This window comes from Pseudorca crassidens, chromosome 4 (assembly GCF_039906515.1).
Source record: "Pseudorca crassidens isolate mPseCra1 chromosome 4, mPseCra1.hap1, whole genome shotgun sequence".
Lineage (NCBI taxonomy): Eukaryota > Metazoa > Chordata > Mammalia > Artiodactyla > Delphinidae > Pseudorca > Pseudorca crassidens.
In genome coordinates this window covers 136,835,824-136,856,404 of record NC_090299.1, presented here as the reverse complement: position 1 = coordinate 136,856,404, position 20,581 = coordinate 136,835,824, and the positions used below count along the sequence as shown (strand labels likewise).

General features: G+C 36.5%; 1 protein-coding gene, 1 long non-coding RNA gene and 1 other non-coding gene across 7 annotated transcripts in view; 1 reads left to right on the top strand and 2 right to left on the bottom strand.

The window, feature by feature from the left end:
- The window catches only part of LOC137224002 (uncharacterized), a 117,043-nt gene extending 108,421 nt beyond the window's left edge, over positions 1-8,622 (top strand). For all 3 annotated transcript variants that reach the window (XR_010943177.1, XR_010943175.1, XR_010943176.1), the window contains one exon: positions 8,364-8,622. This is a non-coding gene — a long non-coding RNA (uncharacterized lncRNA). The remainder of the gene's footprint in view (positions 1-8,363) is intronic.
- EMCN (endomucin) overlaps positions 1-20,581 on the bottom strand; it is a 92,467-nt gene that overhangs the window by 26,456 nt on the left and 45,430 nt on the right. For all 3 annotated transcript variants that reach the window (XR_010943174.1, XM_067736870.1, XM_067736869.1), the window contains exons 4-5: positions 16,721-16,831; positions 4,104-4,142 (exon numbers count right to left, since the gene is read on the bottom strand). Coding sequence is in view for 2 of the 3 variants with exons in the window: in XM_067736870.1 (XP_067592971.1) it covers positions 4,104-4,142; positions 16,721-16,831 (150 nt within the window). In the remaining variant the exon portion in view is untranslated. The remainder of the gene's footprint in view (positions 1-4,103; positions 4,143-16,720; positions 16,832-20,581) is intronic.
- LOC137224200 (U1 spliceosomal RNA) lies at positions 8,363-8,525 on the bottom strand. The gene has a single exon (XR_010943294.1). It is a non-coding gene; the product is annotated as a U1 spliceosomal RNA (small nuclear RNA).

Below are 20,581 nucleotides of genomic sequence, written 5' to 3'. Positions count from 1 at the left end.
CTCATTGGAAGAGCTCACACCCTTAGCAATATCATTGAAATGTGTTGGTTCTTAAAGTGAGTGTTGGCTAGCTAATCAGTTGAGACTGTGAGTTTTTATGACCTTTCAGTGTAGACTAGAGAGCCACAAGAACAGGGCCGAGCACTTCTTAGAGCGTTATCAGATCCCTGAACTAGAGAAGAACCCACATAGCCATACCTAGATTTATAGATTCATACAATTTCCTAAGTGGAAGTTTATGCCAGACCCTATCACATAAATATTGGTATATTTTTCATTCCATAACCGAGTTATTTTATTCTCAACTAATTTTCAAACAGCATAAAATTTCCAAGTTAACAAAAACAACTCTGGATATCACTTCGCTATGGGTATATTTCTAGTTTGAGTGCGTTCTACCTGAACAATAGTATCTGTCAATAGTTCTACCCGAACAAAGTTCTACCTGAACAAAGATTCTGTCATTCAAAGTTCAAACATTCAGGTAAGTAATCCTCTGTATAAAAATAATTCATGCTTCACATTATATGAATTCTGAGAGATGAGTAACCAATCCCAGGCATTACATAAGATGTCAAGCATAATGAATGAACCAAGACAGAGCATCCTCCTTTCCAAAGGCCAGTAGTCAGTTTTGATGGGACTTTTGCCTGTACTGGCTTCTGATTTTCCATCAAAATTAATGTCTACAATACAATTGAGGTCCTGAAACACAGTTGAGAAAGTCAAGAAGATGGGTACAATGAGAACTTTCACAAGCTGTGCTGGTGACTATGAGAATGTTGTTGTGGTGAGTAGTTTTATGTGTCAACTAGACTTGGCCATGGGGTTCTCAGATATTTGGTCAAGCATTATTCTGGGTGTGCCTGTGAATGTGTTTTTGGATGAGATTAACATTCAGATCAGTAGACTGAGTGAAATAGATTACCCTCCATTAGGGTGGCTCTGATCCAATCAGTTGAAGGTCTGTATAGAACAGAAAGGCTCCATGGAGTAAGAAGAACTCTTTCTGCCGGATTGCCTTGAGCTGGGATATCAGTGTTTCCTTTGCCTTTGAACTGAGATATCGACTCTTCTTGGGTCTTGAGCTTGCCAGCTTTCAGACTGGAACTTACACCATTTGCTCTCCTGGCCCTCAGCCCTTTGGACGGACTAGAACTATACCATCCATTCTCCTACCTTTCCAGGCCTCTAGTTTGCCAACTGAGATCTTAGGACTTCTCAGACTCTGTAATGCATGAGCCAATTCTTCATAATCAACCTCTTTAGAGATTTCCATGCATATATACAAATACATACATATATATATATATATATATATATATATATATTCTTTTTGTTCTGTTTCTCTGGAAAACCCTGACAAATATAGTTATATTTTCAGAAAGTTAAGGGCAGATGGTTTATTCCTTTCCCAATACTCTGAGGCATATTGTTCCATTTTTCTCTGGAGCTGAGGTCTCTTATCAAAGAAATCAAGAGGTTCATTTTCAAGGACAAATTATTAGCTCTGCCTGTCTGTGAGAAAATGATAAGGCTAAAGAAAAGTGAATTCTATCATTGCTTTAAATTGTTGTAATGGCCACATGATGGCTGCATCTTTCTCTGGGGAATAAACAGTTTTTCATCACTTTTTAGTGGGTCTTTCTATCTCCTCATTAGCTCTGAATTCAGAGCTAAAAAAATGAGTAGGTAGAAAAATCTGGCAGCTAGAAGGTCGCTTTTTTCATGAACCCCTTCCTCATCTTTCTTAGACTGCTTTTTCCCACCCAATGTATACCACAACAACAGCTAAAGGGAAAAAACTCTCTTCCTTCTCTGATCTTAGCATAAGGTTATCTGAGGCTCATCTATGACACATCACTTTATACCTACATGACTGCTGGAGTGATTATAGTTATTTATAATATTGACTAGTCTTTAGTAACCCTTAATGGCAGGCTCCATGTAACACTCAAACTCTTAGCTAGTGCTATGTGTGATGGAACAGAACAAATATTTATTGAATGCCTCAGTTAGTGGTGATTGGTTGAATATACCATTCTGTATATTTGACAGGGGATTATACAAAATTTGGAGTCTCTCCAGGTATGTTTCAGTGGTCAGGTGAAGTTTGACTTTCCCACATGCTTTAGATATTGGGCATGAATTCCTCATGCTTAGCATTGTTAAACTCAGTTGTCCATTCATACTACCTTTGCTCTGTTGAGTGGAATGAATGGACATGTCTTCTGACTTTGACTGATCATTTCCATCTAACTATGACTATCTTTCTTTAATCTTTATTACATAAAATTGAATGTCATATCTATGTATAGTTGCTTATAATTCACATTTTATATATAGTTGCCTTACTTATCCTGAATTCCAAAAAAAGATCCTACATAAAACAATCAACAATTTCTAGATCCTTAAAAATAGTTTTTGAAGAGAGTGGTAAAAACATAATTTTTCAAGAAAATTAAAGTCAGATGCATAATCTGAAAGAAAATATCAAACATGAGAACTCAGTATGTTCTAGTCAAACATTAAATGTATATTTAACTCATATTTATGGAAGGAAGCAGTACTAATAATTCTGTGGTCAAGAAGTCTACCTCAACTTTACCTAAAAGAGAAATGCTAATTATTTTAAGGAGGATGCCTCTCCTTGATCATTTGGGTGAATATTTGTGAATTTTTTGAGTGTATCTGGATTTAGTCTTCAGCCCAAACATACATCTGAAGTTTCAGACTGACTTTTCTACAGCTGATAGAATCAGCCTCATTTCCTTCTAGTCTGCTATTCAAATCAGTGGTTTGTCTATTAATTGTTTTAGGAGCATTAGTTTCTATAATTCAAAATTAAAGTCTAAATGGGCTTTTTATTACATTTAAAAATCAATTATAGCTAAAGTTGGCATTGTGTTGATACCATTATTTTAAACAAAATAAAAGATGCTTCAGTCTCCCCTTAAAACGAGCTGACACTTTGTCAGCTTCCCAATTGTCTTTCATCTGTAACTTCTCCTTGATAACCAATCCATGAAGCGGGCGGACAGGACTTCTCCAGAACAGTGCAAAGCATCAGCCGATGTAAAGCTACCCTCTTTGCCTGGATGTACTATATTTATGCTTTGTTTTGCTTTGCTTTTCCCAATGTTTTTTCTGTTGCATTTCTAGACTATGTAGATGGAAATAAGAATAAATAAATATGGCGATAAGGTGAAATAGAGTTAACAATATAAAAATAACTTCTTTATTCATTTGATGTATTATGTAGAAGATAAATGATGAAAAGTTAAAAGCATAATAATTTTCATTTCTAATTCTTTGAAGGTAAACTATGATGATTATTTAGGACATTTGCTGTGAAAATGTTATCAGAGTCGCTCATAATTTTCAAGCCTTTATTTTTCCAATTTTTTAAAAAGTTACATGATCTTACAAGTTTACTTCATGTATTTCTCATTTTATATATACCAAAGGTGGTTATTATTGAGAACCTAAGAGATTTGTCATGTATATAAGTACCAGGTAGGATGTAGGAAGGTAAAAATCCCCCAAAAAATTATAATTTCAAAACAATAGGAAGATTCAACATCATCATTTTCCTCTGCCCAATAATCTTTTTCAATTTCTGTTGCTCCATCATCCAGAATTTATTCAGTTTAAAACTAAGGATGGCAAAGCATGAGCACTTCTTTAAGTGATAACATTTTAGGCTGTTAACTGTGGTTTATAACATCATCTCTTCGGATGCCAGGACCAGGCTTTGTTAGAAAGTAGAGAAGACAGCAAACACACACTCTATACTTCTGAGAGAGGGCAAGCTGACCACAGAAACAGACCAGGAACAGTAGGTTCTGAGCAGAGGAAAATTCCACAGGCTTTATGCATTTACCAGAACTGGTTCCACTCATCCCAGCCCCAGAGCACTGAGGCACATCATTGTATATTCTCCGGGACTGCATTTTTTTAACACAAGATTTCCTAAATATTTTAGTTGCCATGTAATGTTTTCCTTTGTGCTATTTCACTCTGTCCTCAGACTGATTGATCTACTTTGTCTCTTTCTTGGGATTTTACCCGGGAATATTTTCAGAGAAAGAAAATTAACTTACCTGTTGTTTCTGTGGCTTTGATTGAACTCTGAATCTCAGCTTTAGAGGAAAGAAAAGAAAATTGCTAAAATTAAATGTTGAATATCAAATGTACTCTCACAATTATTTCAGGTGGTAAATAGATATAGATCTTAGCTCATTTCCGATTTACTTTCATCAAATCATAAAATCAAGAGGCTTCCTGATTAGAAGAAACTTCAGAGCAGGGGTCAGCCAACTTTTTCTTAAAGGGCCAAATAGTATTTTAAGCTTTGTGGGTCATAAGTCTCTAGTGACTATTCAGCTTTGCCATTGTAGTGTGAATGCAGCTATACATAATACCTAAAGAATATGTATGGCTGTATTCCCATTAAACCTTATTTACAAAAACAGGTGTGGGTCTGGATTGGCCTGTGAGCTGTATTTTGCTGAATCCTCTTTTGGAGCACCTAGTACAACCCCACATCTTGAATATGCCTAGATAACCCAGACAACTACAAAACTTTGGTAGGTACTTCATGAGTGGCACTGCCATGTGTCGTATTCCTACTAAGCTATTGTGCATCTCCTGACCTGAGGAAGATTCAGAATGGTTCAGACAGATTCCTCTGAAACTTAGGGAATTCCTCTAAAGTAAATATAGCTCAGAAGAGCTTCTACAAATAAAATCACCTGAGAATTATAATCAAAGATCACTTCAACAACTTGGAGTGTTTGCACCATGAACCAAGATTTGCCAAATGAAAAAATATAGAAAAAAATTGAAACAAATAGAAGCCCAATAATGATAGTTTAAAAATATTCACTTGCTTCCTTTGTATTTTCACTTGACTGTCTCATCATCATCTCAAATTTAACATGCCTGAAACAGAACTCTTTTTTACTGAAGTATAGTTGATTTATAATGTTGTGTTAATATCAGATGTACAGCACAGTGATAGTAATTCAGTTTATATATATATATATTTTTTATATATATATATATTCTTTTTATTCTTTTTCAGATTTTTTCCCCTTATATGTTATTACAAAATATTGAGTATAATTCCCTGTGCTATATAGTAAGTCCCTGTTGGTTGTCTATTTTACATACAGTAATATGTATATGTTAATCCCAAACTCCTAATTTATCTCCCTCACTTCCCCTTTGGTAGCCATAAGTTTGTTCTCTACGTCTGTGGGTCTATTCCTGTAAATAAGTTCATCTGTATCTTTTTGTTTTAGATTCCACATATAAGCAATAGTATAATATTAGACTTTCCCTGTCTCACTTACTTCACTTAGCATGATAATCTCTAGGTCCATCCATGTTGCTGCAAATGGCATTATTTCATTCTTTTTTATGGCTGAGTAATATTCCATCGTATCTATATACCACATCTTCTTTATGCATTCATAACTCTTGACTAGCATCCTCAAACCCACCTCCGCCCTCACCATCTTAGATCAAAGCATGGTACAATTGTCTCCCAGGGGCACAAGCCTCATTTCCCTCCACTCTAGTCCACCACTCTGCCTCATCTGCTCAACAGTACTTTTATCACTCCAGGGACATTGATTCTTTAAAAATATGCTTGTTGTTAGTTAGAATGTAACTCCAGGAGGAAAAAGATTTCTTGTTTTACTCAGAGCCGTAATTGCAGAGCCTACTACCAGGTCTCTGGTAAAAATATAAGGAATGAACGAATAACAGTAGAAAGTAATAATAATAAACCTAGTTCTACCTCTTTGAATTCAATTTTTAAGAGAAAATGAATGCCTTACTTAATATTCCTGCTTGGATAATTATAGCTACTATTTTTCAAGCAACTCTTATGATCAGTTCCATATATTAATTTCTGATGTCTACAAGAAAGACGTTATTATTTCCATTTTGCAGATCTGCAAATATTGTTGAAAGCAGTGAAACTGCTTTCTCAAAGGGAGGACCGTGATTATAATTCAGGTCTGTTGGCTCTAAGGTCCATTCTCTTTTACTCAAAGAGACAGCTTTTCCTTCCACTAAACTGTTCTGAGTGGAAAGCTTATGTAATTAATTCCTACTTTTGATAACTAGTTAAAATACTTTTGAACATGGCATAATGTTGTACTTGAAAGTTGCAGTTAAAATATTTATCAGCTGCCAGAGGATTAGAATACAAATGAAATCCAAACCTTTTGTTCCTCCTGCTTTTAATATCAGGTCATAACCTTCTTGCTGATAGACTTTACAGAGAATGAAAAATTTTTAAACTCATATCAGACAAAACCTTCTGACTATCCTTTTTTGCATTTTTTTCATCCTTCAAAAATGCATAATGAGAGAATGGACTTGGGGACACAGGGAGGGGGAATGGTAAGCTGGGACCAAGTGAGAGAGTGGCATGGACATATATACAGTACTGGTTGTAAAATAGATAGCTAATGGGAAGCAGCTGCATAGCACAGGGAGATCAGTTCAGTGCTTTGTGACCACCTAGAGGGGTGGGATAGGGAGGCTGGGAGGGAGACGCAAGAGGGAGGGGATATGGGGATATATGTATACGTATAGCTGATTCACTTTGTTATACAGCAGAAACTAACTCGCCATTGTAAAGCAATTATACTCCAATAAAGATGTTTTAAAAAATGCATAATGATTTTAGAGGGACATATTACACAAAAGAAAAATAACTATGCCTTAAAGATGTAGCTGAATATTAAAAAAATAACATATAACAATTCAAAATCTGGGCTTCCCTGGTGGTGCAGTGGTTAAGAATCCGCCTGCCAATGCAGGGGACATGGGTTCAAACCCTGGTCCAGGAAGATCCCACATGCTGCAGAGTAACTAAGCCGGTGCACCACTGAGCCTGCTCTCTAGAGCCTGCGAGCCACAACTACGGAGCCTGTGTGCCACAACTACTGAAGCCCACACACCTAGAGCCGGTGCTCCGCAACAAGAGAAGCCCACTCCCAGCAACGAAGAGTAGACCCTGCTCGCTGCAAACAGAGAAAAGCCCGCACGCAGCAACAAAGACCCAAACGCGGCCAAAGAGAAAATAAATAAATTTATTTAAAAAAAATTCAAAATCCTTTTACTGAATCTTAATAGGTCCAGAATTTTATATATGAATGAATATGTTATTATTCGGAGGACAAAATTCTGTAAATCTTAAATATTTAATCAATACTGGAATATATATAGCTTTTTATCCTAAAATAAAGGATGTATTATTCTGAAGATAATAAAGTGTTTTCATATGGCATACTATTTTCAAATTTGGATTCAGTTCTGTGGATATAAAATCTTAATAGAGAGGAATATGGCTAAAGTATTATTCTTGTTTTTTTTTTATTTATAAATTTCATAATGCAAATGTGTTTTTAAGAAAAGGAAGTAGGTGAAGTCAAATAGCAAATAAGTGTGTAACCTAGTCTCAAACTTAGATGTTTAGTAAAAACCAAATCCTTAATCAGGGTGGCTGGCAACTTAAAATTTCTTGGTTGAGTTTGTCTCTAATATGAAACTGAAGTCTTATGAAATGCAAATGAACGTTGAAATGCTAAACTTTAATCCACAATTTAATCCAAAGCTAAACTTTGCTTAAACTATCAGCTTTTAAAACAGAAATAATAAGCAATACTACAACAAGTAACTTTGCTAAATATTCTTATCTTATGAAGGCCATTATATTTACAGCTATATATAGCTGTATATAATTACACACAGAACATGATTTATCATTAACAGGCCCAGGAGAAAAAATATATACAGCCATTCCCATACATAATTCTTTTCTGATTTGCTTAAAAATAATTTACTAGGACCAATTCAGATTTTCCTTCTTATTTCCACGCCGCCCTTCCAAACAAAGTATTGACTGAGCCACTGTACATGAGATGAGTTCTGGTTTGGCTAATCTGTGACTTGTGACTAAGACCTTGTTATCCTGAGTATTCCTCCTTTATCAGCCCACATGAAATGATACAAACTTATTAAATATCATGTAAGAAACATTGTAATTAAGTTCCCAAATAAATGTCATAGATAAATGGTGACATTCACAAGAGAACTAATGAGGATAGGTGATCAGATAAATTAGTGTTTTCCAAAGCATGAGATGCATAGCATTGTAAGAGAGATTCTATGAGGCAGTACTGGAAAGTGACATTAAATAAGATTGAAACACTAAATGAGAAAGTTATTTTCTTTTCAGCTTTTTTGTTTGTTTCAATGACGAAGTTTCAAAATTTCAATTTGATGCAAATATGTCATTAATATGTAGCATGTACTTATATCATTTTTTTTTCACCCCACAGCGGGAAGAATGCAGTCCCCAACAATCACAAATTATTCAGTGGAGTTTTCCACATTTGGAAAAATCACAGGGGTCAGCACAGCACATCCAGAGTGCTATGGATAAGCCTTGACGGGGGAAAACCACCTTCATGATCCTGGTATCTCCCCTTCCAGGTAAGGATTTGATTTATTTTCTTAAACAAGGACAAGCAAGCCTCAAACTCAGAGCCTTTGGCAAGCAACAAAATCTAACTAGAATTTTGTTTTATTTTGCTTACATCATAGTGACTTTCTAGCTTCTGTTTATGCCAAGTCAAACTGGTTTTTCATTTATGATGGTTTACTTTTCAAACAAATTTAAGAATAAAAAGTGCATCAATTGAAAGAAAGTACTAAATAATAGTGCAGATGGTACGCATATCTGGCAACACTCATTAAGTTGTGGGAAGTATTGAGGTAGCATCTTGCAGAGGCTCTTGATAGTTGTGTAGAATTTGAATAAGCAAGTGAAGGCAGGACAAGGGGATGAAAGAAGGACCATACAGATGAGGAGGGCAGCATGAACAAATACCACAGTCGGGAATAAATCTGGTGACAGCAAGAGAACCACCCTGGTGAGAATCACAGGTTTATATTCAACCAGCCTATCAGTCCGTCAGTCTCTCATATTGATTGAACTTCTACTTGTCAAGCATATGATGCACCCAATTAAAAGCTAGTTGTTGTCTCATTCCTTTAGCTACCTTGTGTGAAACAGTTGTAATGAGAACAAGTGTGGTATAGTGACTTTTATGGGATTTGAGGCGAGAAAAACAGGGTCTGAATTTCATCTTTTAATTTAACCTTGGCCAAGTCATTTAGTCTTTCTGAACCTGCTTCCTTATTTGTGAAACTGGTATCATAAACACCAACTTTGCCTGGCTTTTATAAGGATTATCATTAATAAAAGAATAGCTAAAATGTATTATTTACTTTCCAGACACTGTTTTAAGCTTTATATAATTTTACCTCTTTTAATCTTCACATGAATCCTGTAAGGGTGTAGTCTTATTACAACCACTTTACAGATGAGGAAACTGAGAAGTTAAGGAGCTTACCAAAGGCCACAGTCCAAATAAATGGTTGTGCTTTTATTGGAACCTAAGCTATCTGATTTCAGAATCATTGTTTGTAACCCATAAGCTAACTTCCTCTTGGCATGATTGTAGATCCCTTTTTTTTTTTATTTTAAGAAGGTTGTGGTGCCTTGGAAAGCACAGGCTGGGGCAGAGGCCATCCTCATGTTCAACCAGTAGTATATCTGAAGAGGCTACTTGATTACTACAATTATATGTGATTTTTGTGTTAAACAAACTCCATACTAAACTAGGATAAATTATGCAAAAAGGAAACATATACGATAAACTATTTGTTACATATAAATGTTATTAACTCTGACTAAATAACCTACTGATTACTTAGAAATGTTACTCGTTTTTACTTAACAAAAGTCAGATTTTTCCCTTCAGATTTCCAGTCTGTAATATTGTATATGCTGTGGTAGCAGAAGCTCTAAGTGGCAAAAGCCTGAGAAGTATTTTTATCCACGCACTTGCCTTAGTAGAGTTATGTCCTGACATTCGCCCATCTCAATTTGTCTTCTACCTATAACCTTATTCCACATTCTCTCCTCAGCTGAGATAAAATCCACCAAAGGGAGAAAGAGCAATGGTCTCTCCTTCCCTGTCAATCTCTTACAGTGTGAACTATACCTGCTTTCAAATCTGGTTATAGATATCTGAATGACTAAGTTTCCAGCAAGAAAAGCATCTATTTTGCTTTCTCCCCTCCATCCTCCTTTTACTTTTCTCTTCTCTCTTCAGAAACCATCAGGTATGCAAAGGAAATGAAAAGAGTCAGAGAGGGTGCCACATTTTTAAGCCACTGGCAGAAACAGGGAACTCAGGAAGAGAAGATTTGTAATTTTACAACAGAGTTTTACGTCCAATTTTCCCACAGTTTAGATACTGGAGGATGGGGACTCCTGTGATTGACATTTCTTTGAATCACTCCTCAGTGCCCAGTGAGGTAGCCCTACCAATGGACAGTGACAAATGCATGGATGTTGAAATCTAGGCGTAACAAGGGTAAATTCAGGACATGGTCTGGAGTAGGTTAAATGGTGACATCCCCCTCCCCCTGACTTCCTTGGAAAGATATGTGTACCTAGAACCGGTGAATACAGCCTTATTAGAAAAAGGATCTTTGCCAGTGTAATTATGGATCTTGAGATGAAATCATTCCAGATTGGGGTGGGCCCAAAATCCCAAGAAATTGTCTCTATAAAAAAAGAAGACACAGGGCTTCCCTGGTGGCGCAGTGGTTGGGAGTCCGCCTGCCGATGCAGGGGACACGGGTTCGCGCCCCGGTCCGGGAGGATCCCACATGCCGCGGAGCGGCTGGGCCCGTGGGCCATGGCCGCTGAGCCTGCGCGTCCGGAGCCTGCGCTCCGCAACGGGAGAGGCCACAACAGTGAGAGGCCCGCGTACTGCAAAAAAAAAAAAAAAGAAGACACAGACAGAAGAGGAGACAGAGAAGGGAAGGCCGTATGTAGGCACACAGGGAAAAAAGACAATGTGAAGACAGAAGCAGAGATTAGAGTGATGTATCTCTAAGCCAAGGAATGCAGAGAATTACTAGCAATTTCCAGAAGCTAGGGGGCATGTCAGGTCACCGATGCTCTCCAAAAGATTTTTAGTGAATAAATTAATTTACTAATTAATCCAAAGGGCCCGCGTTTCTTAATAAAGTCAGATCACTGAATTAATAAGGATTTCTATCTTAAAAATCCTAGTAGTCTAGAAATTTGTCTTCTACAGGCAGAATAAAAGAATAAAACAGGAGAAATACACACAACTTTAAGAGAATGGGAAACGATTAGAAATGTTTGGAGAACATGCTTTTTTGATCTACATTCCACCTTTCTAGGGGGTAAAGCAACAGACCTCAATAGCTCTTCTCTACTCTAAAACAAGCCTGCATTTGAGATAATGTACCCACAGTGCCTTTATCTGAGAGTCACTCTGCGAGGACCCATTGCCCATATGTTTAAGAGGTGTTCAACCTTCCCGTGCCTATAGATTGTTTTGTTCTCCTTCTGTTTCTCTGTTTTGGTTCCACTAATTTTGAATGCTTGTGTGTGTGAGGGGTGGAGATGGAAAGGGAGCATTGCCCTGCTAACCAGGAATCTGGGCAGACTCCTGGTCTCGTCAGGCGCCGATGGAAATGTGTGCAAACTCACTATATCAAGTGGAGTCCATGCTTAGCAGGGAGCACCTTGAGGAATGAGAGAGATCTAGGGAGGATGGCTGCCCAAAGAATGAGTTTTATAACAAAATTTCTAAAGGACTTAGCATAGAACTGGTTAATCAAATGGCAAATGCAACGGGAAGCAGTAAGTACCCTTCTTTCATTACCTTGCTTTCCAGGGTGTTTCATTTTTCAAGAAATGATTTTGTGGGTGTATTTTTTAAACTACTTGGAAGAAAGCCACTTCAGACTGTGTTTAGAAGCTAAGTAAATACAGGAGTCTCCAGAACTGAGATGCAGAGGGCATTTTATTGCATGAATCAAGGCAGAATTAGGAACCTCAAGTGACCCATGGGATTGACCACAGACTTCTAAGTGCTAATTTTAATAAACCATGGTTCTTGAATGACATTTTCCACATCAGGCACTGCCTGGGTGGGTGTCAGGGCAAAGTACAAATTATTTGAGTTTAATCCTCAACTGCTACACATTTTGCAGATGTGTATTCACTTTTACTCTTGTTTGTCTTGGGTGCAGTCATATTATGAGATGGATGAGGTTTTGGTTTGCCAAACGTACTTTTTAGACATATATTGCCTACAAAATAGGTTCTACTCATCAGAGCCCAAAACACTACCACAAAAAAATGTTCTTCTTATGAAGGAAAAATTACCCTCTTCTTTAAGTTCCTTTATGTGGTGACTAATTAAATAGAATGATTAGTTTACAATTATGGTGTGAAATTCAACTTTTTCTAGATAACCTTTTTTATGTCGTGCCTAAGATGATTACAATAAAAAAGGGGGGAAATGGAGGTTCTCGATGTGTTTGTAGACAACATTGGGCCTTGGGCGTCCACAGTCCCCACTTGCTGTGTCATTCTACCCTAGAGGTCTCCCAAGAAGAGACTTGGAGACTGTGAGTCACCTGTAGCTGCTTTTTCTTAAGGACTATGGGTATGCCAACAGTGCATCCTGTGTTTATAATGAACGGGATCTGATAAGGCTCTTACAGAAGATTGCTAGCTTTTCTACTCAGGATAGTTTGACTCAATACTTCCAGTCACAGAGGCCAGAGTAAGGGAAGTCCTTGTTGTGAAGATACATGTGGACTGGAACTGGAAAACTGTCAGGAATCAGGGGATCTCTCAGAACTGCTACTCTCTCTGTCTCGCCTGAACAACTTAATTTTGCTCACGGGGTCTCTCTATTTCCGCACATAGTCTCTCTCCATTCTTCTTCTACCAACTCTGCTTACTCATAATACCTGCTTCCTTATGCCGCAGGCATACACACCAATCACCGTGGCTGTCTCAGACTCACTCTACTAAAACCTTGCTACTACAGTTCCTCTGACTTTTTGGTTTCTTTGGGTTTTCTAGTTCAGATTACCCAGAAGGGAATTTTATTGGCCTAGATCAACATTCTCTTTCTTTTTAAACAAATCTTTATTTGGAAACTCACCACTTAATGCACTCATTTTAAGTACACAACCCAATAATATTTAGTAAATGTATAGGGTTGTGTGACCATCACTATGCTACAGTTTTAGAACCTTTTCTTCAACACAAAAAACTTCCTTGGGTCTTTCTGCAGTCAATCCCCAGGCCCATCTCCAGGTGTAGACAGCCACTTATCTGCTTTCTGTCCCTATAAAAATATCCTTTCTGGATATTTCACAGAAACGGAATCATATACGTTGTATTTTGAGAAAGACTTCTTTCACTGTATGATGTTTTTCAGATTCATGCTATTACAGAATGTATCAGGATTTTGTTCCTTTAAATTGCTGAATAGTATTCTATTATATGGATATCCCATGTTTTGGAATATTACAGATGAATTCCAAATGGAAAATCAAATGAGATATTCTATTTCGCCACTTAATGGACATTTGGATTATTTTCAGTGTTTGACCATTATGAATCATGCTATTCTTAACACATTAATCACACCCTGTTTTGATTACTATAGCTTTAGAGTAAATTTTGAAATTGGCTGTGTTTGAGTCTTCCAATCTTGTTGTTCTTTTTCAAAAGTGTTTTGACTATTCAAGGTCCTTTTCATTTCCATATATATTTTAGGATTGATTTATCAATTTCTATGCAAAAAACCTGCTGGTATTCTAATAGGAATTGCACTGACTAATTTATCAATTATTGATCAACTTGGAAGCAACCGCCGTCTTAAAATATCAAGTCTTCCAATCCATAAACATGTAATGTTTGTTTGTTTATTTATTTATTTATTCTTTGCAATGTTAAATACGTATTTGAATTTTAATCGTGAGGTTATGCTGATGCCTTTGGTTTCAATATGATAATGCAGTGGTTTTTTTCCTTCCCCCATTCTGTATTTGTGTCTCCCCTTTTCACATTGAGAACACATCTATATGTTTTTTCAATCTTGTAGTACCAAGTATTTAGATTCGCTATATTCATTTCAATAAAACAAACTCATCAAGTGAATTTCAGGATTTCTCTGCAGTGTTTTCCTTTTCTCTCCCCCCCTTTATCTGTTCTACTGAGGAGGGTATGCAGTTAAGACTATGTTGTTTAAAGTACTTGGATTCTTTTTGTGTGCTTTTTTAACAATTTTATATATGGTTAGGTAAAGTATTTCTGTTTGCATTTAATTTTTTCTATTTCTGTCTTTGTTGATGGTTATATACTTAGAAACAAATATATTTGTTACGAAAATTGACGGTAGGTTATTACAGTATAAAACCTAAGGAAGCAAATGTTCAAAACATTCATCATTGGCTTTAAAAAAATTTTAAACATACAGAAGCAACACACTCACATTCTACTTTTCTTTCCCCCGCGATTCCATCTTTCTTGTGAACCCTTGAAATGGCTTTGTGTGGCTAAAGTCAGAATCAAAATGATGTCATTTTTGCATCTCACTAGCACTTTCCCACTGGCAGTAATGTTTTAAAATCTGATTTCTTTGCTCAAGTACCAGATGTAATTGTACTAATGAAAAATTTTCTTTTTTGATCCTTAGTGGGCTTGTCTGAATCACTAAAACTAACAAGTGGTCTTTTCACATAATACTAAAATAAATCTATTATTTAAATTGTGTGTGCATTACATTAAAAATGCATATATTGCCTTTTGCTCCCTGCTCTGCTGTGTCTGGCCTGCTGGCTCACACCTGCCACATCTCCCATATGTGCTCTGATACCAGGCTCCACAATGTGAATGTCCAGAGCATGTGATCAGAATAGGCTCAGCTCTGCTTTGGCTTTGGGGGTCCCTTAGTTCTTTTGCTCCTCTTGCCTGGAAACTGACCCCACGATGTGTCCTTTTTAGGGTCCCAGACACCCACTAGAGCCCCTCCAGCTGATGTGCCAGGTACCACTGACTAGTCTTACTTAGTTCAGTTATACTCATATGACTATCTGCCTTAAGACAAAAAACTCAGGGAGGTGGCAGTGTGCAATAAAGAAGAGAACACAGGGCAAGGAATCAGATATGCCCAGTTGTTAATTCTGGTACTCACTAGCCCTACTGATGGGGACAAATCTTTCTTGATAATTCACTCCATTACCTCATTAGATCACTGGCTTATGATAAAAGGATATAACTCAGGGACAGCCAGATGGAAGAGATGCACAGGACAAGGTATGGAGAAAGGATGTGGAGCTTCCATGTCCTCTCCTAGTGTACCACTCTCCTCAAATCTTCACATGTTCACCAAATCAGAAATTTCCATTTATATATTTAATTTCTCACAGAAGTGTTTTATAGTTCAGTGTACAAATCTTACATTTCTATCGTTAAATTTACTCTTAAATACTTTATTCTTTCTGATGCTATTATGAATGGAATTGTTTCCTTATTTTTTGGATTGCCATTGCTAACGTAAAGAAATATGATTTATTTGTGCATATCTTGGATCCTCTGGTATAGAATACTCTTTATTAGTTCTAGTAGCTTTACTGTGAAATCTTTGGGTTTTCTACATAGATAATGATGCAGTCTACTGAGAAAAACACATTTATTTCCTCCTTTCCAATCTGGATGAATGATTCTATCTGTCCCTTTCTATCTATCTATCTATCTATCTATCTACCTATCTATCAGCTTATTGCACTGTCTAGAACCTCTAGTTATAATTTTGAATAGAATTGGGGAGAGTGGAATCTTTGTTTTGTTCCAGATCTTAAGAGTAAAGTATTAAGTCTTTCACTATTAAGTATGATGTTTGCTGTATATTTTTCATAGATATCCTTTACCAGTTTGAGGAAGTTCCATTTTATTTATATTTAATTGAGTTTTAATTATGAGTGGGTGTTATATTTTGTCAAATACTTTTTCTGCATTTACTGAGTCTACTAATATGGTGTATTACATTACTTGATTTTCATATGTTAAACCAACCTTGCATTCCTGGATAAATTCCATTTGTTCATTCTTTATATCACTTTTCATATGTTACAGATTTTTTTGTAATATTTTATTAAGGATATTTGTATCTGTGTTCATGATGGATATTGGTCTGTAGCTTTCTTTATTTGTGTTTTCTTTTCATTCTTTTCTATCTTTGGTGTTAGGGTAATACTGGTCTCAGATAATTATCTGTGCGATGTTTCCTCTACATCATGAAAGAGTTTGAGAAGAATTAGTATTACTTCTTTTGTGAATATTTTGATAGAATCCACACTTGATGCCATCCTGCTTGGAGTTTTCTCCATGGGCCCATTTTTAACTTTCTAATGCAGAATCTTAAATTGCTTTAGGTCTTTTCAGTCTTCCTATCTTCTTGAGGCAGTTTTAGCAATTTGTTTCTATTTCATCAAAGTTGTCTAATTTTTTGGCCAAGCTCACCTTTTTGTGCCAGGTGATATCATAGATTATTGCTCAGGCTTGGACTGATCCTCCTTGGCATCCACTCATTTGTGGCTATGGAGGGATAGAGTATCACTGTACAAAGCAAAGTCGCTAAATGGTTGTCCCATTTGGTAGAGACTAGGAGAGAATATAAGTAAGGCATTGTTCTTTGGTAGCTGTGGGCTGGAAAACATTCTGAGTTTAGTTCTATCCAATATACTAGTTTAACATTTCAGCACAAATTCTTGTACTTACTCTTGGATTGGGGACTTTGTAATGTTGAAGTAGCATTTGGAAGTGGAAGATTTATCACTGTTGTTCTTGTAGTGATGAACGCAGTCTTCGTGACACCTTTGGCTGTAGATCCTAATTATGTAAAAAAGAATGAGTAGCCATCAGGGGTGTAAACAATCACTAGATCATATCATTAATATTAATATAAACATCCAGTTACAACTTGAAGATTAGTTACTTAAAGTCTTCTGATCAAGATCTAGAAATCCAGTGTTTTGATGTCTGTCTTTTGGTGAGTCAGTTAACTACATTTTTAAAAGTGGAGGGACATTAGACTCTCCTACATGTCTGATATAGGTTATTTCACTTGATCATAACAGTAATTCTATGAATTAAGTAGTAATTATGATCATAATTTTACGTATGATTCTGAAAAGTTATATAATTTCCCCACAGTCACAGAGAGCCAAACGTTTCTGATGTAAAACTTTGTTGCTCAGCTACCCTAGAAAGGGGGTGGTAAGGCAGCAGTAGTAGTTGAAAGTGGTAGTATGATTCCCATGCTGTCTAGGAGAGAATTTTCAGGTAGGTGGAATAGCAGGGAGGAGAGAGATAACAAGAAGTAAACAGAATAAACTTTTAATTATATTTAGTTCATTTGGGGGGGGGGCAAAAAGGAAATTCAGCAACAAAGAAAAAATAAGCTGAGTTTTCAAAAATAGCATTGGAATAAGATTACTTTAAATAGTCTATATTTGCACAAATATTATAAAACAAAATGATTGATGACCTTCAGTCTTTTCGAAGTCTAGCATGGGGAACATTGAGTTAGTAAAGAAAAGATAGGCATGCTGGTTAGTGCACGCTTAGTGTTAGCTAGATATGATGTTGGCTGGAGATGGGGGGAAGACAGTTTAATAGACTCCTCCCACAAAGAGGTCTGGAAGCCTGAACTGCTGGTGCCTTCCAGAAGTGCCAATCAGCTTTCATTCTATGGCAATAAGCATCTATAGTGCAATGCAAATTCTTAGTGCACTTGAGAGATTCATGCTGGAGAAGTTTATAGTTTGCAGGAAGACCTCATAGACAGTGGGTAAATATGTCTTCAGGCAAAAAGGCTTTAGAAATTGATATGCTAAAGAAAGTGAATAAATTTGAATAGAGGCTATAGGATTAACACTGCATATGAGAAAGAATGAATGAAAATGGTCACCAACTTCAGAGGAATCTTGATTAAATTGAGAGGGAAATACTTGAGGAAGAAAAGAAATGTCTTATTATGTAAGGAAAGCAGAAATTGATCTTTCTAATAGTATGGAAGTGGGAAAGTTACAGAAACTCAACACTTGAGGATGAAGGAACGTGGGGATAAAGATCTTGCTTCTCACTGGAACTCCAAGAACATATGCTTTGAAAACATCAGAACAGGAGTTCTTCTTCAGAAATCTTCAGAGAAGAATTCTTCTGAGCTAAAATTGGAAACCATGAAAAAGCTATCCTGATGGGCTAAAGAATTCCCTTGTATAAAGCAGACTCAACAGTCTCGGTGATGGGAAAAAATAGAATGTATAGCTAAGGAAGATGCGAGGAGCTGCCAGTTTACGAAAATACAAAGAGAAAAGGAGAATAATGGAGTAGCTGGGGGTACAACCCCCAAAATTTTATTTAGAGAATTGCTTATTATTAATGTGGAATATACTTCACAAATGAGAATAGAATTAGAGCCCACACTCAATTCAGGACAGGTTGTCAATTACACATGTCAATTAGGCCATGGAAGGAGACAGGAATGTTTTGAAAGTGATCCAAATATTTAGAAATATTCATGGTGGACTATGAAAATAGAATAGAATGAAAGATGTATTGAATGAAAAGTGAAAAGAATGAAAAATGTGGAGACTAATGCTGCCACAGGCATAAACTTTCAAACTTTACTGGTGTACTAAATATTTCAAATCCTAATCTCAGAAGAAAAGACAATGAGTAACCTACATTTATTAAAATATGAGAATCATAGTCTTATATTAACGTCTTCTTGGGAAAATGTTCCCAATTGCACTTCAGGTTCACAGGTAGTAGATTCTGGACTTCTGCCAAGAAGTGATTGACACCTCAGAGCAAAAGGAAACCAATCTCAAAGCTGTTCTTTAAACTTATACGGTTTGCTCTCTTTCAGTTTTTCTGTCTGGCCATTTTCCCCCAGAAAACACTATATATCAGCAGTGGTCTACAGGTGTGACTCACACTGTTAAGTCTAGGTAATAATATATGTATTAGATTTGACAAACATTATTTTGCTTGAGCAATACTAATTTAAATCACAGCATCAAGATAATAGTGGCTTTACCTTTAGGACTTGTGTTTTTGAAATTTATGTTCTTTTAAGTCTTAGAATTTGATACAGGTGGAATGTATGAAAGACAAAATATGAGGAATTTTTAAACCATATTGAACTTGAAATAAAGAATCAAACACAAGAGATGCTTGAGAAAGTCTCATCGATACCACAGTGTAAATGCAGAGAAGAGACTTTGACTCCAACCAGAGCCCTAAGTTAGAACCATTGGCTAGAACTAAGCAGAATGAGGAATATGGGCTGTTTTATAATTTGTCTTGGTATTATCAATGTGAGATTCATGTTGTATGTTTTGGGAGGTTAAATTTTTGGAAGTAAGCAACAAATGTGAACTTTAATTATATTAGGAATTTAAGGTGTGTTTACAATGGACTGACTTGGAAGGGAGGATTTATGGAGTTAAATTGCGAAGCAAAGGGGATTAAGCAGCTTTATTCCTTTGAAATTACATAATTTGACTTACAGTATTGTTTTGTCCAATATGCGTAACAAAAGCTTCTTGTGTGGTCACTTTGTCTTCAGAAATAGAATATGGGATAAGTGACTTTTTGACGAAATCAACATTTACTAAAACATATGCTATAGAATACTAGTACTTTGGTATGTTACTTTGTTTATGTTAAAAAACACTTTGATAGTCAAATTATTTGGAGCCACATAGTTTCTGAAAAAACATCAAATGAATGTCTTTGTGTTAGGATTACTGAAAATTGTTACAGATGTTATTGTGCATTGTAAAACCCTCTGAGGGTAGTATTTTCTAAAACAATTGCCCAAGTAGCTCCATTTTCAGGCATCATTCTATGGGCTAGTGCTTCATAGAAATTATGTACCCATAGCAATGAGGGTAGTCTGGGGTAAAATTATTTAATATCCTGATTCATCTAAGTGACTTCTGAGGTAATATTAAAGAGCCCACAGAAACACTGTGAAGGGCCTAAATGTTTATACCAACGAACCTAGGAAGATGTGTCAAAGCAGGGGCAAAGAACAGAAAAGAAGCTGCTTGAGGTTTTGCTCAGATTCTTCTGAACGCCTCCATTGGAGTGAAAAGCAATACCTCAGAATGTAAATAAGTTAAAATGCTAAACCCAAGGGAAAAAGATGTGAAGGAATGTCGGCCAAATACCTGAACAATTCAAAGAGAACATAAGACGTCGTTCTCTCCAGTACTCACTCCTGAGGAAGAGGAGCTCAGATCATGCAACCAGACCATCCCAGTGTCCCCAGAGATTCTGGAGAAGCACAAAATGGTGCTGGTGAAGGAATGTACGTAAAGTAGGACTATAGCTTTCAGTGGGAGACAAGAAGAGGGGAAAGTTTTATTTCTATATAGATTTAAATTTCCTTTTTCTTTTCCATATTATTTAGAGGGTAGATTAAGGTAGGCATTAAGGGTCCCTTGGAATTGGGTGTTTAGCAATATCCTACCTCTTGCAAAACCATCAAGTACCGTGTAGTATGACCCCAGGAAAGTAGGCCCCAGCAGACTGCTGAGAGCTCCCTGCTGTTGAGGCCTGGCCTAA